Below are 26,623 nucleotides of genomic sequence, written 5' to 3'. Positions count from 1 at the left end.
CCTTATATAAATGCTCTTCCATTGAGCTAAATCCTCAGCCTCCAAACTGGAAGCTTTTTTTTTTTTTTTTGTCCGGTCGTGGGGCCTGAACTCTGGGCCTGGGCGCTGTCCTTCAGCTCTTCAGCTCAAGGCTAGCACTCTACCACTTGAGCCACAGTGCCACTTCCAGCTTTTTTCTTTTTGCTTATGTGGTGCTGAGGAGTCGAACCCAGGGCCGCATGCATGCAAGGCAAGCACTCTACCACTGAGCCACCTTCCTAGCTCCTCAAACTGGAAGCTTTTAAAGATAAGAATATTCTTGTTGTGTGTGATTTGCTGACTGAGTCTCAATTTCTTTCATGTTGGGTTGAGGAATAGTATCCAGAGTTGATGAAGTTTGTTACTCTCTACATGCTTCTTAATTTGCTTCTGCTCTTTTTGATTCTGTAGGACTCTTTTGGCCTCCACCCATGTGAACCATAATATCTATATTACGGAGGTGAAGACTGGCAAGTGTGTTCATTCTCTAATTGGGCACCGCCGTACTCCATGGTGTGTTACTTTTCATCCCACCATCTCAGGCCTTATTGCTTCTGGCTGCCTAGATGGGGAGGTTAGGATTTGGGATTTACATGTAAGTATTTTCTTAGGCTGCTCTTTTCTTTGGTATTTTAAATACAGTGGTTTATTTACCATTGGGTTCTTAATTTTAGAAGAGAAACTAGGTGGGTTCATAGGACTCATCTGGGTAAGTGGTAGTTATCACCCACTTAATTGATTGGACATCTAATTCATAGTCCTCCATTCTAAAATGAATGCCCGATTTAATTTTCCTTTTACCTACTTATTGTGACATATATAGGAGGCTCTAAGATGTGTTCAAAGGAAAGATTATGCTGGTCATTGAAGATGAACCTGTCCTGTTGACTGGATAGGGGGTTATTCTGCACCATGTTGTACACTAAGCTGGAGGGTTTTTGTTGTTGTTGGTTGGGTGGCTTGAAATCTGGGCATGGGTGCTGTCCCTGAGCATTTTTGCTCAAGGCTAGCTCTCTGAGCTATAGCTCCACTACTGGTTTTTGAATGGTTAATTGGAAATGAGAGTCTCATGGGGACTTTTCTGCCTGGGCTGGCTTCAAATAATGATCCTCAGATCTCAGCCTTTTGAGTAGGCATGATCCACCAGCACCTGCCTAAGCTGGACTTTTTTCAGACTTCTGAAATAGGAACTGGCAACGGCTTGTTGCTTGTAGATTGTTTGTGACTTGAAGAACTGAGCTGACAGTTGAAGAACTGAGTGACAGTTGACAGTAATATTTATAAAGTAGTGATAAATCAGATAAAACAGTGGCACTGACCAATCACTAATCTTGTGCATTTTATTTTAAATGGAATGCTCTTGAAGATGACTTCGCAGTCTACAAGTAACTTATAACCTGAGAATATTTGGAATTGGTTTATTTGCAGGGTGGCAGTGAAAGCTGGTTCACAGATAGCAACAATGCCATTGCTTCCCTGGCTTTCCACCCTACCGCTCAACTTCTGCTCATTGCCACTGCAAATGAGATCCACTTCTGGGACTGGAGTCGTCGAGAGCCCTTTGCTGTGGTGAAGACAGCTAGTGAAATGGAAAGGGTCCGGTGAGTGCTCTACTTCACTGGCAAGGTCTGGGAACAGACTTTGCTAATGAGAGAAAACATTTGCATTTATTTCACCTCAGGTAACAGGTTGTTACCTCTGCTTTGGCCATTGTCATTCATGCTTTGGGCATGTTGTTGTCACTACAGCTGATTAGCCAAGAAATAGTTCATTGTGTTCATTTCACCCATTGTTTATTGCATACCAAGATCACTAGATAGAATCTTTTTAGGTCCTGTAGTGTTTGGGTTTAGGGTTATCCTTCTTTAAGAAAACAAGAAAGGGGGCTGGGAAGGTGGCTCAGTGGTAGAGTGCTTGCCTTGCATGCATGAGGCCCTGGGTTCGATTCCTCAGCACCACATAAGCATAAAGAAAAAAGCCGGAAGTGACTCTGTGGCTCAAGTGGTAGAACGCTAGCTTTGAGCTGAAGAGTTGAGGGACAGCGCCCAGGCCCAGAGTTCAGGTCCCACGACTGGACTCCCCCCCCCCCCCAAAAACAAACAAACAAACAAACAAGAAAGAAGCTTGGGTGGGATTTTCATGGTTGTTGGCTCACCGTGGCTGTTGGTCAAACTAGAAGATAAAAGTTTAAACGTATCAGATCTGCATTTTGATTTCTTTCTTTTTTTTTTTTTGGCCATCAGTGGTAGGGGTTGAACTCAGGGCCTGGACACTGTCCCTGAGCTCTTTTTGCTCAAGGCTAGTGTTTTACCACTTTGCGCCACAAGGCCACTTCAGGTCTCTTTTGAGTGGTTAATTGGAGATAAGAACCTCATGGATACTTTTCTCCCAGGGCTGGCTTCAAACCATGATCCTTAGATCTCAGCCTCCTGAGTAGCTAGGACTACAGGTGTGAACTACCGCCACTCGACTTGCTTTTGGATATTTATTTCCCCTTCAAGATCGTAACACACATGGTGGCTGCTGGCTGTGGTGACTCATATCTAAGCCATTCACTCTTGTGGATAAGATAGAAGGATCATGAATTTTGTGGCCTGGGACATATAGCAAGCTCAAAGCTAGCCTGGAATAGGTAGTAGGTCCCTGTCTCAGAAATAAAACGTATGGTAGGATGGGGACTATAGCTCAGTGGTAGAGTTTTTGAGTAGTATACATGTAACCTTAGGTTTGATCACCAGCCATAAAAAACAAAAAGAAAAAGTTAATATTGCTTGTAATAAAGTTGATTTGTTGACTTTGTTGTCTTCTTTGACCTTTTTGGTATTGTAGTTGGATACAGGCTTTTTTTTTTTGTAGTTGGATACAGGCTTTTTTTTTTTTTTAGTCATTTGTGGGGCTTGAACTCTGGTTCTGGGCGCTGTCCCTCAGCTCTTCAGCTCAAGGCTAGTGCTCTACCACTTGAGCCACAGCGCCACTTCTGGTTTTCTAGGTGGTTTATTGGAGATAAAAGTCTCACAGCCTCTCCTGCCCAGGCTGGCTTTGAACGGTGATCCTCAGATATCAGCCTCCTGAGTAGCTAGGATTACAGGCATAAGCAACCATGCCCGGCTATGAATATTCTTTTATTCCCACAAGAAGTAATGTGCATTGTTATTATAGTTGTTGTTTTAAGACAGGGTTTTGTACTATAACTTGGGTCATCCTCAAACATGCTGTGTTGCCCAGAATGGTCTTGAACTCAGTCCTCCTACTTCTGCTTCTGGAGTGCTAGAATTACAGGTATGCACTGTGATGCCTAGTTTAAACCTTATTAATTTCTTCAACAGTTTTGAAAGGCTAGGAGTAGTAGCATATATCTGTGATTCTAGCACTGGGATGTTGAGGTAGGATTTGGAGTTCTATACCAGATTCAGCTACATAATAAGAACTTGTTGTGAAGTAGATATGCAGATAATCCCATAATTTTCATTCAACAATTTTTGTGAACTATAATTTTCCTCTTCTCAGTTAACCTAATTTCTCTGTGTCTATCTCTTCTGGATTTCAGTCTGGTGAGGTTTGATCCACTTGGACACTATTTACTCACAGCAATTGTTAACCCTTCTAATCAGCAGGTAAGAATCCAGCAGTTCCAACTCCATGTGAACTGTGAGTTGTTTCCTAAACTAGAAGTCTTAATTCTGATTATAATGGATACTAATTCTTTTTTTTTTTTTTTTTTGGGGGTCCGGTCGTGGGGCCTGAACTCTGGGCCTGGGCGCTGTCCCTCAGCTCTTCAGCTCAAGGCTAGCGCTCTACCACTTGAGCCATAGCGCCACTTGTGGCTTTTTTCTTTTTTGCTTATGTGGTGCTGAGGAATCGAACCCAGGGCCTCAGAGGCATGCAAGGCAAGGGCTCTACAAAACTGAGCCATCTTCCCAGCCTCGTGGATATTAATTCTTAATAGCCAAGTCTTCCTTTCCACTCAAGATTCAAATTAGCTTCAGATTGCATAGCCAAAGTTACATCCATAATCTTTTTTTTTTTTTTTTTTTGGTCGGTTGTGGGGCTTGGGGCTTGAACTCTGGGCCTGGGCTCTGTCCCTGAGCTCTTCAGCTCAAGGCTCTATCATTGAGCTACAGAGCCACTTCTGGTTTTCTGAGTGATTTATTGGAGATAAGAGTTTCACTGACTTTACCGGGCTGGCTTTGAACTGTGATCCTTAGATCTCAGCCTCCTGAGTGGCTAGGCTAGGATTACAGGCATGAGCCACCGGCAACCGGCTATAGCCATAATCTTGAGAGTCAAATCTAAAACACTAGTGATCATCTTACTGGAAGTAAACCTTGTCATTACCAGATAATGTTGGTTAGCTTGTCATTCCTATTCCTATATATAGCTAACATTTTCTTTCCCCCTTACTACTTCTATGTCATGGAGATGCCTTTTATTTGTTTTTTTTTTTTTTTTTTTTTTTGGTCCAGTCGTGGGGCCTGAACTCTGGGCCTGGGTGCTGTCCCTCAGCTCTTCAGCTCAAGGCTAGCTCTCTACCACTTGAGTTACAGCACCACTTCTGGCTTTTTTCTTTTTTGCTTATGTGGTGCTGAGGAATCGAACCCAGGGCCTCATGCATGCAAGGCAAGCGCTCTACCACTGAGCCACCTTCCCAGCCCTGGAGATGCCTTTTATAAGACATTGGTTTGCCAGCTGTACTCATGTATTGCTAATTGGAAGTGAATAATTAATACAATTTGATATGTCTGAATTTGGAGCCTGTCTATAAAGGTGGTGGTTCTTGGATGATTGACAGGTGTTAGTTTTTCTGTATTTACTTGCATGTTCTACCTAATTGCTCTACCTGCTGCCTCATGCTGCCACATTGCAGGGTGATGATGAGCCAGAAATTCCCATAGATGGAACAGAATTATCCCACTACCGCCAGCGTGCCCTCCTGCAATCACAGCCAGTTCGCCGGACACCTCTCCTCCACAATTTCCTGCACATGCTGTCCTCCCGCTCTTCTGGCATCCAGGTGGGAGAGCAAAGCACAGTGCAAGATTCTGCTACCCCCTCACCCCCACCGCCTCCCCCTCAGCCCTCCATGGAGCGCCCCAGGACTTCCGCTTACATCAGGCTCCGACAGCGGGTCAGTTACCCTACCACAGCTGAGTGCTGCCAACACCCTGGGATCCTGTGCCTTTGCAGCCGCTGCGCTGGCACTCGAGTTCCTTCCCTCTTGCCACACCAGGACAGTGTTCCCCCTGCTTCTGCCAGAGCTACTACCCCTTCCTTTTCTTTTGTACAGACCGAGCCCTTCCACCCCCTGGAGCAGGCCTCATCAGCGCAGCAGGACCAGGGCCTCCTGAACCGGCCGTCTGCCTTCAGTACGGTCCAGAGCAGCACTGCTGGCAACACGCTCCGCAACCTCAGTCTGGGTCCCACCCGACGCTCTTTGGGAGGCTCTTTGTCTAGCCACCCTTCTAGGTATCACCGAGAACTAGCTCCTGGGCTGACAGGATCTGAGTGGACCCGGACAGTACTTAGTCTGCACTCACGCTCTGAGGCAGAATCTATGCCCCCACCTAGGACCAGTGCTTCTTCAGTAAGTTTGCTGTCTGTATTGAGACAACAGGAAGGTGGCTCTCAGGCATCGGTGTACACTTCAGCTACAGAAGGGAGGGGTTTTCCAGCATCAGGTTTGGCACCTGAGTCAGATGGAGGGAACAGTTCCAGCCAGAACAACTCTGGCAGCATTCGCCACGAGCTTCAGTGTGACCTGAGACGTTTCTTTTTGGAGTATGACCGGCTGCAGGAGCTGGACCAGAGCCTGAATGGGGAAACTCCTCAGACTCAGCAGGCCCAGGAAATGCTCAACAATAACATCGAATCTGAGAGGCCAGGCCCTTCCCACCAGCCCACCCCTCACAGTAGTGAGAACAATTCCAACCTGTCCCGGGGCCACCTTAATCGTTGCCGTGCTTGCCACAATCTCCTGACTTTCAACAACGATACTTTGCGTTGGGAAAGAACCACACCTAACTACTCATCTGGTGAGGCTAGCTCCTCCTGGCAGGTCCCAAGCACCTTTGAGGGCATGCCATCAAGTGGCAACCAGTTACCACCTCTTGAGCGAACTGAGGGCCAAACACCTAGCTCCAGCAGGCTGGAGTTGAGCAGCTCTGCTAGTCCACAGGAGGAAAGGACTGTGGGGGTGGCCTTTAACCAGGAGACAGGCCACTGGGAAAGAATTTACACCCAGTCCAGCAGATCTGGAACTGTATCACAGGAGGCCTTACATCAGGATATGCCTGAGGAAAGTGCTGAGGAAGATTCACTTAGGAGGTAAGTGGTTGCTTTCCTGTCATCTTCTATAATCCTGCCTCTTCTCTTTGTATCTCTTCTTTCAGTCCTATAGATTTGTGGCTCTCTCTGAAATATCTAGGGTCCACACATCTGGTTCTGACCATTCCCCCTTGGAAAATTTTGTTTTGGTGGCAGAGGAAGGATTGAGTTTAGTGGTGTGAATCAATTGCTGTGCTAGCTGTATTTTTGGCTAAGCCCAAGGCTCTAACTTTAGCCTTGAAAGCAAAGTATAGATTGTGTTAAAGAGGCATAAGGAGATAGAATCACTGGCTTTCTCTGTCCTGCTTTTTGACCTTCTTGAAAGATTGTCTATGTAGGAAATGTCCTACTAGAGTACCAGAAAAAAGGAATGAGCATCCATTTTGATTCAGATTAGTATATCATACTGGCTCTTCAATTGTGTTGCTTTGAATAGCTGTGTTCATTTCCTAATTCTTACCTTTTCAGACACTGCAACATGACAAAGGACAAAGAATTACATATATACATGTACATCAGTGAAAATTCAAAAGAAGTTTATTTACAGAGAGGTTTTTGTATAGGATCTTAGTTGCTCAGTTAAAATTCTTTGTTGTGGGCTTTTGTACATGTGAAACATACTACCACTGTAGCACATTTCTAGCCCCAAGTTTCTTTGAATGGATCTTCCAAATGGTTATTCACTTGAAGGTGGAAGAAAAGAATTCATCGAAGGAAAGCCTTTACATGAGTTGATATCATAGCCAACTTTTTGAAAGAGATGGAAGGGGATTAGTTGTGGTCCACTGTATGATTCTTATACGGCTATGTGTACATCTATCTGGATTTACTAGGGACTTCTTTCTGAGATCTAGAAAGGTCAACTCTAGTATAATCATCAATTCCCAGAATATGCCTGATGTGTCAAACAGTAAAATGCTCTGATTATCTCTATTCAAGCAAGTGAAATTTCTCTGACATAAGCTAAAAAAGGTCGGACTATGGATTAGCACCTACTGTTCTTGTCATTTTGGGAGGATATATTAAACATCACTCAGTAAACATTAGTTGAATGGTTACAGTTTTTCAGCTGCTCGGTAGGCATTGTGCCTACTGGAATATGTAGTGTTGTAGAGGCAAGACAAATTTACATGACATTTATCAAACGTGTAGGTGATCAAATGCTTCCTTGTACCGCACTGATAATAAATGTAGTCTAAACAAAAACCAAACACCATAATTTTAAAAAGTCTTAACTTCAGAGAAAGGGAAGTATTATCAAACAATGGTTTGTAAGATCCGGTATTGAATACTGGATAAGATTTGGAACAGGAAAGGCCTTTCTATTTTAGTAGAACAACACATATTAAATGGGAAAGTACATGATATATGCATAGTAGTTGGCAAGTAGTGAGGTGCAGAGGGAGGCTTGGTTGAATGTAAAAGGTAGATGAAGTAGTGACAGTGTTACTATGTTCGCATGAGTAAGATCAGTCCCTGATGAACAGTCCTCAGTGCCTGCTTTCAGAATATTTTCTTTTTCTGAAAGTCTGCCTCAGAGGTCTGAAACTGTTCTCTTCCTTATCAAGATAGATGAGAAGGCAGCTAGCAGTGCCTCACATATAGTAAGCACTCAGTTTATTAAGATAGGGGACTATCTTAAATCACTGCCCTAGAAATCTAACATTTCTCACCTGTGGGTTTCTAGTCAGATTCTGTCCATCCTACTGTAATAGTACCTCTTCATGTGGTACTCTTGTAAGCAGTCACCAAGTGCCAGCAGTGTGGAACTTCCCCACAGCATCACTTGGTATGTGATGGGACAGACAGTGCTTCTTGCCTGTATTGATAAATTTGTATAGCCTATAATGATATTATAAATATCCAAATGGCCCTTGGCAGAAAATGTGTCCCCTACTCCTGCTTTACAGTGTGATGATAGAGATGCCACTTACTGATACCTGCGTATTAGATATCATGGGGTTTATTTTTTATCGTTTTATTTATTTGTGTGTGTGAGTGAGTACTAGGGCATGAACGTGGGGCCTTGCATTCTTGCTTTAGCTTTTTCACCCAAGGCTGGTACTCTCTCACTTAAGCCACACGTCCACTAGCAAAAAGTCTACTAGCAAATGCCACTCTAGAGGCATGGCTCAAGTGTAGAGAGCCAGCTGTGAGCTAAAAGCGAAGGGAGAACTCAGGGCCCAGAGTTTCGGCCCAGTATCTGCACAAAAAAGGAAGAAGGAAAAAAGAGAGTAGAACAATGAAACTTGTATCTGCACAAAAAAGGAAGAAGGAAAAAAGAGAGTAGAACAATGAAACTTGTTGACATTATTTAAAGACATGGGAATGGAATGGGGGAAAGGTTGATCTCAATGCATTATTTACTTGGGTGGAAATGCCACAATGAACCCCCTCCCTCCATAAGCTATTGTATACTAATAAAAAATAAATGAACTTCTGTAAACCTATCACCTGACTTTCATTCATCAAGGCTTGATCAGCCTTCTTTCATCTATATTACTTACCAACTGCTCTAATCAGGCGTCATATAATTTTGTCTGTACATACTTCACAGTGTTTCTCTAGAGCAAGCCTGTCCAGTAAAACTTTGTAGATGATGAACATGTTCAGTATCTGTGCTGTCCAATATAGTAACCACTAGTCACATGTGACTATTGAGTAATTGAAATATTAGGATTGAAAAGTTAGGATCTAAGGAGCTAAACTTAATTAAAAAAAAAAACAAAAAACCAAAAAACTTTAGCCAGGCACCAGTAGTACACACCTGTAATCTTTGCTACTTAGGAAGCTGAGATCTGAGGATCACAGTATGAAAACCAGCCTGGACGGGAAAATCCATGAGACTCCTATCTTCAATTAACTACTAAAAAAGCCAGAAGTGGAGCTGTGGCTCAAATGGTAGAGTGCTAACCTTTTTTTTTTTTTGCTAGTCATAGGGCTTGAACTCTGGGCCTCCGTGCTGTCCCTCAGCTCTTCAGCTCAAGGCTAGCACTCTACCACTTAAGTCACAGCACCACTTCCGTCATTTTCTGCTTATGTGGTGCTGAGGAATTCAACCCAGGGCCTCATGCATGCAAGGCAAACACTCTACCTCTGAGCCACCTTCCCAACCCTAGAGTGCTAACCTTGAGCAATAAAGCCAAAAACAGTGTCCAGGCCCTGAGTTCAAGTTCCAGGACTGGAACACAAAAATTACACATAAAATATTAGTCATAATTTCTCTATGGAGACATTCAAGATTTAAAAACTAGTAGGATTGCACCAAAAACATTTACTTTTTTTTTCTCTTCTATTAGTGCAAAGTAGTTTGTGTTGTGGTTTAAACAAAGTTTAAGTATTTGGGAATTTGATGAGGATACATTGTGTGGAAAAGTCACAGTAAAACCCCTCTTTTACAACTAAATGTATGCTAGTAGAAAAACATTTAAGCATTTGAAAATGGATGTTGTAGAGCTAATAGTGATAGAGTGCTTGCCTAGAATGCTGCATCTACTGCATTGAAAAAACAAATTGTATAGTAGAAAATGTAGTTTCTTGTTAGTAATTTTGTTTTTCTTTTTAAAAATATAGCAATAACACATAGTTCTCAACAGTATCAATATAGTAGTTATTTATGGAGTTATTATTATTATTATTTTTTTTTTGTCAGTTGTGGGGCCTGAAAGCTGGGCCTGAGCACTGTCCCTCAGCTCTTCAGCTAAAGGCTAGCACTCTACCACTTGAGTGTCAGCGCCACTTCCGGCTTTTTCTGCTTATGTGGTGCTGAGGAATCGAACCCAGGGCCTCATGCATGTAAGGCAAGCACTCCACCACTGAGCCACCTTCCCAGCCCCTGGAGTTATTTTTTTATGAGCCAGGATATGGTATATCATGAAGATTGACAGTTAATTAAAAAAATGAAGAATAGGGCTGGGAAGGCGGCTCAGTGGTAGAGCGCTTGCCTTGCATGCCTGAGACCCTGGGTTCGATTCTTCAGCACCACATAAGCAAAAAGAAAAAAGCCGGAAGTGGCGCTGTGGCTCAAGCGGTAGAGTGCTAGCCTTGAGCTGGAGAGCTGAGGGACAGCGCCCAGGCCCAGAGTTCAGGCCCCACGACCCGACCCCCCCCCCAAAAAAAAAAAGATTAAAAAAAAATGAAGTATAGTGCCAGGTATGTGGCTCATACCTACAATCCTAGCTACTAAGGCTGAGATCTGGAAGATTGTGGGTTGAAGCCAGCCCAGGTAGAAAAATATCGGAGACTCCAGAAATAATAATAATGAGCAGAGCTGATGGTTTGATTCAAGTAGCAGATTGGAACTGAGCATTCAAGCCCAGTAAGTAAGGAGGCTTAGAGTTCAAATTCCAGTACCCCCTATGAAGTATATTGTAAAATCTACTTCTAAGTGCTTAGGTGTTGGAGAATGACTATCACTTGAATGGTTGCATTCAGGTGTATATATTAACGAGTGCTGATCTACCTTCTGAAATCTCAGTAGGAGGGGGTAACACTATTCAAAAGAAATGTACTCTTTACCTGACTTATATAACTGTAACCCCTCTGTACATCACCTTTACAATAAAACTTAAATTAAAAAAAATAATTAGGAAAAAAAAAGAAAGATGTCAGAAGTTTCTAGCTGATGGACCAGCCCTTGCTTTTATTTCTCCAGCAGGTGTCACTGTTGGGCTGCTCCCGCCGCCAGGATAAATGGCAAGGAAGGAAAGGTGTTCTTACTGTTTGTGTAGGCAGCTAAATCTTATAACAAAGCCTGTTTTTTTTTTGTAGGTAACTATTGTTACTAAACGAATGGAGTTCACAGAAGGTGATTGTGCTTGAAGGGAGTGGGTTTAGTGCTTTGGATTTGTAATGGGAGATAGGTTATGAGGTATATTTTGATCCTTTGATGCTGCAGAAATAATAAAGAGGGCACCCTTTCTTCTACATTATTTGAAATTTCTGCTTTGATACAATACCTTTCTCCTTCAAAACATTTCATATGCCAGGCGCTGGTAGCTCGTAATTGTAAACCTAGCTACTCAGAAGGATGAGATCTGATGATCATGGTTCAAAGCCAACCTGGGTAGGAGAGGCTGTGAGACTTCATCTCCAATTGATCACCCCAAAACCAGAAGTGAACTTTCTCAGTGTAAGAAATTGGAGATCTGTCCAGGTGCCAGTGGCTGATGCCTATAATCCTAGCTACTCAGGATGCTGAAATCTGAGGATTGCTATTTGAAGCCAGCCTGGGCAGGAAACTCTTATCTCAATAAGCTACTCAGAAAAAACCAGAAGTGGCATTGTGGCTCAAGTGGAAGTATTAGCCTTGATCAAAAAGGAAGCTCAGGGACAGCACCCAGGCCAAGTTCAAGACCTTGTACTAGCACAAAAAGAAAGAAAGAAATTGGAAATCTGATAGATAATTTGCAATTTTGGTGGTGGTGTGGGGGCGGGGGGATTTAACCAACCCAATGTTTCTAGAAGAAATACTGTTTTAGTTATTTGCTTGTAAAACTGCTTTAATGAGTTTTTATTTATTTATTTAATTGGTCGTGGGGCTTGGACTATGGGCCTGAGCACTGTCCCTGAGCTCTTTAGCTCAAGTCTAACACTCTACCACTTGAGCCAAAATGCCACTTCTGGTTTTCTGGTGGTTAATTGGAGATAAGAGTCTCATGGACTTTCCTGCCGGGTGGCTTTGAATCATGATCCTCAGATCTCAGCCTCATGAGTAACTAGGATTACAGGCATGAGTCACTGGTACCTGGCTTAGATTGTGTTCTTAATTTGTTGTTCAAACGAGTACAACTTTCCTTTAAGAAGTACTATAGTTTTTATTTTTGATGCTCATTCTGGGGCTTGAACTCAGGGCTCTGGTACTTCCCCTCCCTCCCCCCCCCCCTTTTTTTTTGCTCAAGGCTAACATTTGACCACTTGAGCCACAGGTCCACTTCTGGCTTTTTCTTGGTTAGTTGGAGATAAGTCTCATGGTTTTTCCTGCCTGGGCTGGCTTTGAATTATGCTCCCCATATCTCAGCCTCCTGAGTAGCTAGGATTATAGACATGAGCCATGAGCCACTGGTGCCCTGCAAAGATATTTTTTGTTTTTCTTTTTAAAATATTGCACTAATAAGACATTATTTGTCTGCTTTTCCATCAGTGGACACTCCAAGGGTAACAATTATGTCTGTCTGTGTGCTTGATAACCTTGAATACTTCCTAACACAAGTACTTGCTCAGTAAATGACAACTGAATTGAATAAATGGAATTGAAATTATATTTTATTATTATTTAGTATTACTGATCTTATTTTGCCTTTTATTTATTTATTTATTTTTTTGGTCGTGGGGCTTGAACTCTGGGCCTGGGCGCTGTCCCTCAGCTCTTCAGCTCAAGGGGAGCTTATTTTGCCTTTTAAAAGATACAAAGACTCATTATGTCATGTCTTTTAGTCTTATAGGGAATCATTGGCCCCATAAGTACTTGTTGGATAAATGAAGTGGCATTATCTACAATTGTACAGGGAAGACACATTTCACAATGAGCTCAGGACCTAGAATTGTTCCTCTGATGTTTCAGTGTGGGGTCATCATCACAACTTGTGAAGTGGTTGTCTGAAGCTTATAGAGGAGTCCCTGGCATCTGGCCATGTACTTTTTATATTGGCTGTCCATTGGCAACTCAGGGTCTGTACCTTCCTTGCGTGTCCTGGCATGTGATGTCTTCTTTATAAGACCATTTCGTTGGTATTGAGTGTGGTATCTCAATAATATTATCTTTGTCAGTCAATTCTATTGGTATTTTTTTCTATTTAAAGATATGCCGGCCTTCTCAATTTGATACAGTTCACACTATATGTGAGTAATCAGAACTAAATGCTGAAAGTTACATTTCTCATTAGTGTTTTTTTCTCTTTTAATTTCTGTGGAAGGCTTTCACTGAATTTGTTTAGAAGTAACGTGTTCAGTGCTGGAGTGAGTATATGATTCATCTTTTATTTTTGAAAGATGTTATGAGCATCATTAGATGAATCTTCCCTTTTTCCTTTTTCTTCTTGTAGCCTCTGGTATGCTAGGTAAATGCCCCTGAGCTTACCTTTCCAACCCTTCATTTTAAATTTTGGGATGATTTTAGGCTCTTAAAAAAAATGGGGACAGACTCCTTATATTAAGAGAAAGTTTTACTTTATTCCATTAAGAGAAAGTTTTACTTTATTCCCATAATGCAAGATGTGACAAGTTGCCCCTTAAAGACCTGATAGAATTGTTGTCTTTGATAGTCAAGATACAATAAACCCTTATAAACTTTTGAGTAGTTTTCAGAAGAACTTGTCAGAAGTTTGGCAGTTAAAGATAAAGAATAGGGAAGAATCCACAGTCAAGAGGATTTCTTAATAGTATGGACAAATCATTGTTACAGCGAGAAAACAAGAGAAATCACATTTTGAGAGGTTGAATTGGGAGTCTTTATTAGAAAGCTGGCGAATGCAAGTGCACTCTTACAAAGACCTGCAGCCCTGTAAATACACTTAATACTGTCAGAAAACTGAGCCACATGAGCTGGGGAGGAAAGAAAAAGGAGAAAAACAATACCAACAAACCAGATACGCTCCAATGGGGAGCTGAAGTAGAATGCCATGATGACTGGAGAAGAACCAGGAGACAGGACACAGGACATAAGACATGGCATGCACCTGCCTGAGCTGGTCTGAGCCTAAATAGGGTCAGGTCAGGGGGCAGGGTCACAGGAAGCTTGAGAGTTCTTGATCCAAGACTGTCTATCCTGTAACCTATTGTTCAAGTCCCCACCTCTGCCTCTAGGAATTCACCTGGGAGGTGGGACTTCCCTGCCTCCACCAGAGAAGATGGCGCCAGTTAAACACAATACCCTATTATCCACATGTGACCAAGGTGTTGCCAGTTAGATTCAGCAACCCTACTCCATCAGGACTTGTTTTTTTCTTTTCTGGGGACAGAGAGAGACCAAATATTGAGAAATGTAAAAGGGGACAAAGTTATGGCAGAGTTAAGCATCTTGGTTTACAGAGACTTGGCAAGGTTAAGGGAAGGTTAGCTCAGAGATTCAGGGTATGTGGAGGGCTCACCTTTTGTGTGCTTTGTTTCTTACTAAAATCCTGAGAGTTGGGCTTAAAAAATACTCTGTGAGGGCTGGGAAGGTGGCTCAGTGGTAGAGCGCTTGCCTTGCATGCCTGAGGCCCTGGGTTTGATTCTTCAGCACCACATAAGCAAAAAGAAAAAAGCCGAAAGTGGCACTGTAGCTCAAGTGGTAGAGCGCTAGCCTTGAGCTAAAGAGCTGAAGGACAGCTCTCAGGCCCAGAGTTCAGGCCCCATGACTAGACCCCTGCCCCCCCCAAAAAATACTCTGTGATCTATTCATATATTCATTCAGCTAATATATATTTACTAAGCACTTCCTGTGTACCAGGTACTGTTTAAGTACCAGCATTAACTTCTCATTCTAATGGGAGGAAGATAAACTTACCATCTGGTATGCTAGATGTTATAAGTTTTATGGACAAAAAGAGAAATGTGTTGAAAAATATATGGAGTGCTAGGATGAAACTTTGTGGTTTGAAATAGAGTGATTAGAGAAAGTTTGATGAGGTAGCATTTGAGGAGAGACCTGAAGGAAGTGCAAAAACAAATCCTATTAATGTTAACATAGGGGACAAGAACATCATCTCAGAGGTATTTGCTTCGGTTGTTGGTGTATCTGTAGCACAGCAAAGGATAGATAGAAATGAAGTTGGGTAAGTGACAGTAATGAGATTAGGGTCTTTTAAGCTAATTAAGTGATTTTTATCTGATCTTGAGTGCTGAGGAGCCAGTAGGTTGACGTGACCAGTCCTGGGGCTTGAACTGTCCCTGAGCTTCTTTTGCTTAAGGCTAGCACTCTACCAATTGAGCCACAACACCATTTCCGGCTTTTTCTCTTTATGTGGGACTAGGAAATCGAGCCCAATGCTTCATGCATGTTAGGCAAACTCTCTACCATTAAGCCACGCTCCCAGCCTGAGATGATGATCTTATATTAAAGATTTTACATCATCATCATCATCATCATCATCATCATCATCATCATCATCATCATCATCATCACCATCACCATCATCATCACCACCACCATCACCATAGTTCTGGGAAAGGAACCCAGGGCTTTGCACATGCTAGGTAAACAATCTACTACTGGGCTACACTTCCGCTCTGAAGTTCTTATTTAAAAAGATCATTTGCTGGTCTGGATAGGTGGCTCATTGGTAGAGTGCTTGCCTTGCATGCATGAGGCCCTGGGTTTGATTCCTCAGCATCACATAAGCAGAAAAAGCTGGAAGTGGTGCTGTGGCTCAAGTGGTAGACACACACACACACACACACACACACACACACACACACACACACACACACACACACACACACACACACACACACACACACACACACACACACACACACACACACACACACACACACACACACACACACACACAGCTTGCTGCTTGAGACTACTTGGAGGATTTTGAGGACTCTCTCTCTCTCTCTCTCTCTCTGCTTGCTACTTGAGACTACCTTGAGGAGGCTCTCCAGGTGGGGTAAAGGCAGTCTCATACTTTTAATTTGTTTCTTGAGACTGTGGTGAAAACTAAGAGGGAAGAATCATTGATGCTGTCAGAATAAGAAAATGTTTGTAGGAAGAGCTACAAATGAATGAATCAATAAATGAATCAATCAATCCATCTTAATAGGCATATTACCTATTACAGCTTCCCACCACTTCCCCAGTCCTCAAATCAGAAGGTGTGTTATTAAAAATGATGAGAAAGGGAGAATCTGAACAATTTATATTGAACCAGGGATCATAAATGGAAGTGAAATACCTGGATTTTTCTGCGTATCAGACTAATGCAAATTTGTGAAAATTCAAACATCTCAGATATGCAAATTAGAAATTGAATATCCTTTGTAGAGCCATTGGCTCAGAGAGAACCACTGCTAACAATTTATATGTAGTAACTCCAGAATTTTTTCCATTTCCTTCATTTGTGGAAATGGGAAAAGATCAAAGTAATAATAATAACAATACCTTTCTTCCTTCCTTTTTTCCTTTTCCTCTTCTTCCTCCTCCTTTTTGAGATAAGTGTAACCTATGCTTGTCTTGAACATTCATGATCCTCTTGTCTTAGACTCTTGAGTGCTGGAATTAAAGGTGTACACCACCATCTCTCACTTCATTTTACTTATTTCACTTACATATCATAGACATTTTTCCTTATTTATTACCCTGCCATAGTATCTCAGCAATTAGATACTACATAATAATTAATCAGTACCCTTGTAGTAGTGATGCATTTTTGCATACTTGTGTGTTTCTGGAGGATGAAATTATTTCCCTTCTCCCTCCCTTCCTCCTTTCCTTTCTTCTTTCTCTGCTTTGTTTTCCTGGAACCAGGGCTTGAACTCAAGGCCTTGTGCTCACTTGACTTTTGTGCTTGCAGCTGCTGCTCTGAGCCATACCTCCAACTCAGTATTTTGTTGATTATTTTGGAGATGAAGTCTTGCAGACTTTTCTCCTGAGCTGGCTTCAAAGTTTCATCCTTTAATGTTGGCCTCAGATGTAGATCTAGAGGCAAAGAGTATGAATGTTAGTGGTTAGTGAAAATTAATTGTGAAATATAGCACAAAAATTTTCCTGTTTTGGGCTGGGAGGTAGAGTGCTTGCCCTGCATGCATGAGGCCCTGAGTTCGATTCCTCAGCACCATATAAGCAGAAAAAGCCGGGAGTGACACTGTGGCTCAAGTGGTAGAGCGCTAGCCTTGAGCTGAAGAGCTGAAGGACAGCGTCCAGGCCCAGAGTTCAGGCCCAGGACCGACAAAAAAAATAAATAAAAAAATCCTGTTTTATTTTACTGAACATAATTTTGTAATTTTAAATATTGAGACAAAAAAATAAATATTGAGGCTTCTAATCTCAGTAATACAGTCTCCCACCATTGACAGAGTTCAGATACATCCCCTTCAAGTCTAAGAAAAGCCTGTTATGTTGTCTAAATATCTACTAATTGGAAGTATTCTATATTTTCCTTCTCCTGCACATTGGTTAAAGAAAACAGGGTTTGGTTTTTTTTGTTTGTTTTTCTTCTTGTCTCTGACATTCATTCACATACTAGCTTTAGACTACTTAGTAATTGTGATAATTCTCATACATATTCTCTGTCTGTCTCTCCTATGCATTTTTTTATGGTAAAGAGCAGGCATAGGTGCATCAAGAATTTATTTCTTGAGCTGTCTCCCCTGAAGCAGTTCTCTGGGCATTGTGCCTGACAGGCAGCCCTTCCCTTGATGCAGGTCAAATTAGCACCTGTTAGGTGGGACTAAATTATCCCTCTTGACTCTCTGGGCTAAATGGTATAAAGCAAGTTTGGTGGTTTGTATACACACTGAAACATGAAAAGATGTAATAGCTCTGTCAGTATAGGGAGGTTGGTTGGAATGCTAAGGGGACTACAGCAAAATCTGTATGTGTGCTAAAAATATTTTAAGAACAATTTTCTTCTCTACTCATCCTTCCCCCTTGTTATCCCATCTCTGTAGTACCTATTCAAGATAGTGCTCTAAATGATCTTTGGAGATTATTTCAAGACAATAACACCAGGTGTAGGGGGGATTCAGTTTTTATGATCTGTTCTGCTTATTGTGGTTAGTCCCAGCCCTTAGAGCTGAAAAAAGGGAATTTTTTTTGGCCCGTTGCAGGGCTTGAACTCAGGGTCTGCGTACTGTCCTTGAGCTGTTTTGATAAAGGCTAGCACTCTACCACTTTGAGCCACAGCACCACTTCCAGTTTCTGAATAGTTAATAGGAGATAAGAATTTCACCAGGACTTTTCTGCCTGGTCTGGCTTCGAACCATGATCCTCAGATTTCAGCCTCCTAACTAGGATTATAGGCATGAGCCACTGGTGCCCAGCTTGGATTTCTTAATATTTATTTAGTGGAGGGCATTAAGTCCATCTTCTTTCTTTCTTTTTTTTTTTTTTGTCGGTAGTAGGGCTTGAACTCTGGGCCTGGGCGCTGTCCCTCAGCTCTTCAGCTTAAGGCGAGCGCTCTACCACTTGAGCTACAGCGCCACTTCCGGTTTTCTGGTGTTTTTTTGGAGATAGGAGTCTCATGGTCTCTCCTGCCCGGGCTGGCTTTGAACCGCGATCCTCAGATCTCAGCCTCCTGAGTAGCTAGGATTACAGGTGTGAGCCACCAGCGCCCGGCAAGTCCATCTTATTTCTACTCCTTCTTAGGAGTACTCTGACAATATGTTTGAGTGAAAAAATTCTGCTTTAGTGAGTGAAACTGTTAATCCAGAGATTATGAATAGTCTTCAGATATGTTTGGCCCAAACATTGTTTCAGAAATTTTTAGTATTTCCACATAAATTCATATTTTGGGATTCTTTTGAAAAAATTAGAAAATCTGGCAACACTTGCTTGCATTTGCCTCATAACAATCAACAGGGAATTAAGTAGTTGTTGTTCCTTTAGTCAGGGCATGTACTTTTTAAAAATTTGAGCCAGGGTGTCACTGGTTAGTCTAGGTTGGCTTTTAACTTTATATTCTCCAACTTCTACCTTGCAAATGCTGGGATTATAGGCATATGCCACCACTCCTTGGCAAGGCATAGTGAAATTTCCTTCCCTCCCTCCCTTTTTTCCTTCCTTTTGTTTTGCTTTTAATAGTGAGGTTTGAATTCAGGGGATTGTTTTTTCTAGGCAGGTGCTCTGCACTGGTTTTGCTAGCCTTATACTGGTTATTTTTGAGTTAGAGTCTTGATTCCTTCTGAGGCATGCACCTGAACCACAATGTTCCTGTTTTTTCCTTTCCACTATACCTGGGATGACAGGCTTGTATTGTCATGTCTAGTTTTTTCATGCTTGTACCATCATACCTAGCCTTTAAAAAAAATTTTTTTTTTGAGATGGACTCTAGTGGACTTTCCTATCTTGGGATTACAAGCATGAGCCACTGGTGCCTGTTTTAGGTATGAATTTCTTAATTCCTTAGTCTATACTAAAGTTCCTATTTAAATTAAATATTGTATAGATGATTATCACATTAGTTCAAGCCAAAGATGTTAATTAGGTGCCCTGCCATGTGGTTCCACCAGGGGGAGGCACTGGACATTGCAGTGTTCTGGCCTCCACCCCTTTCATCCTGCCTGCTTCACCCAAAGAGGCTCTCCTGCTGGCTGTGGGCTGACATGCTGACAGCCCCCTCACCTGAGAAGCTGCCTGATTTTTTTTTTTTTAATAGCAACGATTAGAAACTCCTCCTCTGTTTCCAAAGGGGGAAAGAGGAGGCTTCAAGCTAATTTGCTGGGTGGGGCTCACCTGAGGAGAGCAAATCTCCATTTTGTCAGGTTACACAGTGTGAAAGCAACCTTCTTTTGGACTTTTCAAATGAACTACATAAAACTTTTCTCTTAGCCAGGCACTGGTGGCTCATGCCTGTAATCCTAACTACAGAGGAGGCTGAGATCTAAGGATCGTGGTTCAAAGCCAGGTCAGGCAGGAAATTCCTTATGAGACTCTTACCTCCAATTAACCATCCAAAAAATGGAAGTGGCGCTGTGGTTCAAGTGGTAGAGTAGTCAGTCACCTTGAGCTAAAGAGCTGAGGGACAGTGCCCAGGCCCAGAGTTCAAGTACCACAACCAACTTAAAAAAAAAAAAAGCTTTTCTCTTTTTGCAAGCAGAGCATCTTGGACAGAGTATAAACAAATGATTTGAGTGTTACCTGCCAGGAAGGTAAAATCAAACTGGAGCAGAAGTAAAAAATTGTAACAGCTGGGTGTCAGTGGCTCATGCCTGTTATTCTACTCAGGAGGCTGAGAGCTGAGGATTGTGGTTCAAAGTCAGCATGAGCAGGAAAGTCTGTGACTCTTATCTCTAACCATGAAAAAGCCAAAAGTGGAGCTGTGGTTAAAGTGGTAGAGTGCTAGCTTTACAACCAACCAAAAACCACAGGGACAGCACTCAAACCCCAAGTTTAAGCCCCAGGACCAGCAATAGATAAATAAATAAAAATAGAAACATAAAATAATATAGTCTGGGACTGAGAATGTGGCTTAATGTAGAGTGCTTGCCTAGCACGCATGAAGCCCTGGGTCGGTTCGATTCCTCAGTACCATATAAACAGAAAAAGATGGAAGTGGCACTGTGGCTTAAGTATTAGAGTGCTAGATTTGAGCTTGAAGCTCAGGGACAGCGACTACATCCTGAGTTCAAGCCTCAGGACTGTCAAAAAAAGAGAAAAAAGAAAAAAATACAGGCTGAAAGTATGATCTTTTATAGAGAATTTTAACTTCTTGACATTGCACTCTTTTTCTTAGGTGCATCAGAGAAGGGATGAATATAAATCCTTTTGCTGTCTCATTATCTTTCCTCTATACATTTTCACATATTTATGCCTTCTTTCTGTCTCTATCATCTGGCTGACTTTGAACTGTGATCCTCAGATCTCAGCCTCCTGAATAGCCAGGATTATAGGCATGAGCTCTCAGTACCCAGCCAGTTAGGTGCTTTTTAAAAGGAGCATAAGGCCTGGTTGTCAAGGCTAGTTACTCTGAATAGTCATTTTGACAGACAAAAGTATTTCTATTTTAAAACTATAGTACAGAATGTTATTTGGTCCATAGCAAACAAATGGGATATTATTCTAATTCTTTCTACTTTTTTTTTTTTTTTTGGTCAGTCGTGGGGCTTGAACTCTGGGCTTGGATGCTGTCCCTGTGTTCTTCAGCTCAAGGGGAGTGCTCTACCGCTTGAGCCACAGTGCCACTTCCGGTTTTCTAGTGGTTTATTGGAGCTAAGAGTCTCATGGACTTTCCTGCCCCTGCTGGCTTTGAACCATGATCCTCAGATCCTCCTGAGTAGCTAGGATTACAGGTGTGAGCCCCTGGCACCTGTTTTTTTTTTTTTTAATTTTTAAAATTTTTTTAAAATTTTTTAAGGAGATAGGGTTTTGCTGTGTTGTCTAGGCTGCTGGCTTTGAACTCCTGGACTCCTTTAACCTTCTTAAACTCTTCTCCTTTAGCTTCTCAAATAGCCACAGTACAAGCACTCATCACTGCACCCTCCTCTGGCTTCCTGTACTCTTTTTTTTAAATGATTTTTCCTACCTCCAGATAAGGAAGAAAGTACAGATAGCTTTAATTACCCAAGTTCTAATGCCACATTTTACACTGAGAGGGAGACAGCTATGGCTCAAGTGTTTTACTGAAAGATGCAGAGCCTAATTAGGATAGGTAGGAAAGAGCAGCAAGTCTTTCTCAATTGATAGTGACCCTCTGGCCCATATTGGGATCTCATGCTTTATACACAGTGAGGTAGTTTGTACTGTTATAATGTTACCATCTATTTGCAAATATTCTTCATATTCATCACTCTTTTTTCTCTCCTCTCCTCATTCTCCCTCCCTTTTCCTTCCCTCTCTCCCCTTTCCTTCCCTTTCTTCTTCCCCGTCTCTCTTTGTAGTTAAGCTTTTTTTTGAGGACAAATGTTACTTGGGGGCTATAAACTAACTTTGTGGTCTTATTTCATTTTGTTGTTTCAGTACTGGGACTTAAACTCAAGGTCTTGCATTACTCAGCTTTCTTGTTCAAGACCCACACTTTTTTTTTTTTTTTTTGCTCATTTATTTGCTTTATTTTATTTTATTTTTTTAATTTTAGCATCTCCACCCTCATGAAAGGCAATAAAAGGGTTGACCCACACTCTTAACACTTGAGCCATACCTTTGGTCTGACATTTTTTCTGGTTAGTTGAAGATACAATCTCAAAGACTTTCCTGTCTGGACTGGCTTTTGAAATACGATTTTTTCAGGTCTCAGCCTCCTGAGTAGCTAGGATTATAGATGTGAGCCATTAGTGCCCAACTTGTGGACTTTCTGTTGTCATTAGATTGAAAGTTATACAAGATGAACTGTTTCATTGATATAAGAGTTTGATGCATATTAGGCAATATGCAGAAACTTAGTGATTGAAAATCATTTTCATTCGTGCTGTTTTGGATAGTCTTGGCTCAGTGGGAAAGTTAAAGCCATCTGGGGGCTTAGCAATTGAGACACTGATAGAACAGCCAAAAGGAAAGACAAGCCCCTGACACTACATGGAGAGGGAACAAGCCATGTAGTGTCAGGGGCTTGTCTTTCCTTTTGGCTGCTCTTTCAGTCTAGCCAAAGTTCTTACATAGCAGCTTATGCCTTCCAGAAGTGACAGTGTACTACATGCTAGCTCTGTACTTTTTTTTTTTTTGTAGTGTTAGGAATTGAACCCAGGACACACTAGGCCGGTGCTATACCACTGAGCTATAGCTTTAGTCCTATGGTATGTTCCCTGCCCCCCTTTTGAAGATACTGTGGGAGATTGAACGTAAGATCTTGTACTCACTTAGCCATAGTGCTCATCACTTGAGCCATGGCTTCAGACTGGCTTTTTGCTTGTTAATTGGAGACAGAGTCTTGTGGACTTTACTATCTGGTCTGGCTTCAAACCTTGTTCCTCAGATCTTCGTCTTCTGAATAACTAGGAGTGTAGACATGAGCCATTGGGGCCTAGTTCATATGTTCTTACTTAATCATAAAGATCTTGCTGGTTGTTTGGTGCATATCTAGAATTGCATCCAATCAGGAGGAGGAGCTCAGAAGGATTGTGGTTTGAAGCCAGTGCAGGCAGAAAAATCCTCAAGATCCATTCTGAATCAGCAAGCTGGGCTTGGTGATAAGCCTGTGTGTCCAGCTATTCAGAAGGCCATAGCTAGATAGAAGAATCTCTATTTGTATTCTATTCTAGGCAGAAACTTCAGAGCCTACTTGAAAAATTAACTAATTTTTTTTTAATTTATTTTTTTTACTAAAATCTTAACACCCTGAGTTCAAAACCCAGCACCACCAAAAAAGAAAAAAAAAATCTTGTGAGATGGGCGTTTTCCCTTCCCTCAAGTTAGTGTTAAATTGTAGTATGTCTGATTCTAAACCTCAGAAACAAAATTGCTTGCTATTCTATTTAATCAGTGTTTCTTTTGATTAGACTTAAATCATTTAGACCATTAAGATTTGTCAGAACAACAGGTTCTCAACAGTACTATTGACATTTGGGGATGGATGATTCTTGTTACTGCGACAACTCTCTATGCATTGTAGGATAGTTAGGCATATTCCTACCTTATCTACCAGAAGTCAGTAGCACTTGCTCAACCCTGTTTGCAGCAACCCAAAATGTCCCCAGAAATTGTCAAATGTCCCTTTGGGAATTCTTTTTCTTTTTCTGTTTCTTTTTTTTGTCAATAGTGGGGCAAGAGTCTCAGATTTTCTTGCCCAGGCTGGCTTTGAATTATGATCCTCAGATCTCAGTCTCTTGAGTGGTTAGGATTACAGGCATGAGCCATCAGCACTCAGCTTGGAACTTTCTTCTTTATTTAAAACCACTGATAAAGTATTTTGTGGTTTACTGCCCTTTGATTTTGCTGGCTTTTTTTTTTTTTTTTTGGTTGGTTGTGGGGCTTAAACTCAGGGCCTGGATGCTGCCCTTGAGCCTTTTCACTCAAGGCTAGTGCTCTACCACTTGGAGCCCCAACGCCACTTCTGGTTTTCTGGTGCTTAATTGGAGATAATCTCACAGACTTTCTTACCTGGGCTGGCTTCAAACTGGGATCCTCAGATCTCAGCCTCCTGAGAGGTAGGTTTATAAGCTTGAGCTACCAGTGCCTGGCTTCTTGCTGTTGTTTTAATATGATACTTTGGAAAGAATCGACAGTGGCTTCAAACCATTTAATTTTTTTTTTTTTTTTTGCCAGTTTTGGGGCTTGAACTCAGGGCTTTGGCACTGTCCCTGAGCTCCTTTTGCTCAATGCTAGCACTCTACCACTTGAGCCACAGTGAAACTGCTGGCTTTTTCTGTTTATGTGGTACTGAGGAATCAAATCCAAGGCTTCATGCATGCTAGGCAAGCACTTTATTACTAAGCCACAATCCCAACCCTCCGTCTTAATCCTTAATAGTTATAATAGTACTGCCTGGTTCTGATTCTCTTAAATCATACCTTTTATTTGTATTTTTTTTTTTTTTTGCTTTGTTTTCTTTTGTCTATGAGTCCCCTAAATAAAATACAGCTGGGTAAAGCGGTATACAGGTATCGATTCAGCAGGCATTCAGATCTCTGCGATTATAGGCATTAGTGGTTGTTAAAAGAAGGAGGCAATTTACATTTTCTAAAAATAGTCAAGGGGAGATCTGCCCAGTTTTTTTAGCAAGCTGGGAATTAAATGCTTTCCAGACTTAGCAGAGTTAATCTTCATCAGGATAGTATTGGTTGACATGCTGGGGGACATTAATGTTTAACAAATGATTTTTTTTTGAGGCATGAGAGGAGCATGGAAATCACAGTTGCTTTATTAACTTGTACTTTCAGTGTCACTTAGGACAATTTTATGTTGTATAGACTGAGGGAAATGGGAGAGAAATTATTCTAGTGGAGTCTCAGATGTTGAGCCCCAAAGGAATCAGTGGTTGCTGAAGTCAAGATCAGGTCAAAAGACAAGTAGTATATCCCCAGAGGCAAATCAGTGAAAATCAGAAGTCATTCAGAAGCAGTTCAGAATGAATCTTGGATATAAGAAAAAATGACGGTACTTGGAACTTTGTGTTAGCTCAAGGGCTTGTTGAAGATTGTTTGGGGGACCCAGCTGGTCTTTCCCCTTCAGTTTCTAGACTCCAGAAGCCTCATTACATGAACAGATTTGAGCTAGGAAAGCTAACTATTTGCTTCTGATCAATAAATAGCTCACTATGCTTTCCTTCTTCCACGTTCTCTTGTAAGGCCTTATTTACTACTCTTTGCCTTCCTAAAAGTGGCCCTATTATATAATATTTGCTTTATGATAGGGTAAAGAGCCTTTCATTTTTCAATGAAAAGCTGTTAGTCAAAGGCTTTAAAAATTCAGGTAAGGATATGGATATGAAAAATCATATTAAAAGATATTTACAGGTACATTGATATTGAAGTACTAAACATAACTTTTTTAGACTTTTTAGGATTTGTCTCCTATTCTGAATCAAGTTAAACTGAGAAGCCAGTGTAATGGAATTCTGTAAAGTGTATGTTGATTTTGGGGAAATCAGTTTATGATAACTGGAATTCTGTAAAGTGTATGTTGATTTTGGGGAAATCAGTTTATGATAACTGCATCTTTTTTTTTTTTTTTTTGGAGATAGTCTTGCTATGTAGCCCCTCCTGGCCTTGAACACTTCTTGATTCTCCTGTCTCAGTCTCTTGAGTGTTGGGATTTTATAGGCCCAGCAATATTCCCTCTTAATTAAGGTTTAAGTTTAGAGATCCCAACTATAGTGTATGGGACTTGTTCATGAGAGCCTCAGAATTAACTGTAGCTTTTTCTTTTTCTTTTTCTTTTTTTTTTTCTCTCTCTCTCTTATCCTCCTCCATGAAAAGCCTCTAGTCTAAATCCCTGAATTAAAAATGAGTCTTGGGTCTGTGAGGAGACTTTCCAAATCTCCCATAGAAAATGGATTTAAATTCAAAGTAAAGATATCCATATGGATTAGTTTAGGGCTATGACTTATATGCAAACCAAATTATTTTAAATTATAAATTTATACCTAACAACAGAGGGTCACATGTTCCATGAGGGGTCTGGCTGATGTACCAGACAAGGCTGTTTTATATAGTTAGATATACAGTTACATACTATGTATAAATTGTTTCCAGCCTCTTGCTTGTTGGTATCTGTGTGATATATTGTGCTCTGATGTATTTATCATATATTACAGAATATTTGACAGGCGAGGAGAGGACTGGGAGTTGAACTCAGGGCCTCTTTTATTCTAACCAAGTGTTTTACTACATTATTATTTGGTAAAATTGTCTTTTAAGGCAGGTGCTGGTGGCTCACACCTGTAATTCTAGCTACTCAGGAGACTGAAATCTGAGGATAATGATTCAAAGCCAACCCAGGCAGGAATGTCCGTGAGACTCTTACCTCCAATTAATGACCAGAAAACTGGAAGTGGCACTGTAGCTCAAGTGGTAGAGTGCTTGCCTTGAGCAGAAAGGCTTAGGGACAGCGCCCATGCCCAGAGTTCAAGCCCCATGTCCAAAAAAAAAAAAAAAAAGAAAAAAGAAAATTGTCTTCGAAATTTTTTAGTGAAAGGCATTGTTTTGAGCCTCATCACTAGTTTATGCTTGATGACAGTAATAAAGGCTGATCTATACCGCAGGTACTATA

At 41.4% G+C, this 26,623-nt stretch overlaps 1 protein-coding gene across 9 annotated transcripts in view; it reads left to right on the top strand.

Annotated features, from left to right (window-relative positions):
* The window catches only part of Ambra1 (autophagy and beclin 1 regulator 1), a 223,351-nt gene that overhangs the window by 40,643 nt on the left and 156,085 nt on the right, over nt 1-26,623 (top strand). For 5 of the 9 annotated variants that reach the window (XM_042675939.1, XM_042675937.1, XM_042675934.1 and 2 more), the window contains 4 exons: nt 430-613; nt 1,447-1,619; nt 3,566-3,632; nt 4,883-6,339. In XM_042675939.1, coding sequence (XP_042531873.1) covers nt 430-613; nt 1,447-1,619; nt 3,566-3,632; nt 4,883-6,339 — 1,881 coding nt within the window. The remainder of the gene's footprint in view (nt 1-429; nt 614-1,446; nt 1,620-3,565; nt 3,633-4,882; nt 6,340-26,623) is intronic. The other 4 variants (XM_042675943.1, XM_042675940.1, XM_042675941.1 and 1 more) reach the window with 2 other exon arrangements.

This window comes from Dipodomys spectabilis, unplaced genomic scaffold (assembly GCF_019054845.1).
Source record: "Dipodomys spectabilis isolate Male_0828 unplaced genomic scaffold, ASM1905484v1 ptg000030l, whole genome shotgun sequence".
In the NCBI taxonomy this organism is placed as follows: Eukaryota; Metazoa; Chordata; class Mammalia; order Rodentia; family Heteromyidae; genus Dipodomys; species Dipodomys spectabilis.
The sequence above is the reverse complement of the archived record's forward strand: the minus strand, read 5'-3'. Positions and strand labels throughout refer to the sequence as shown.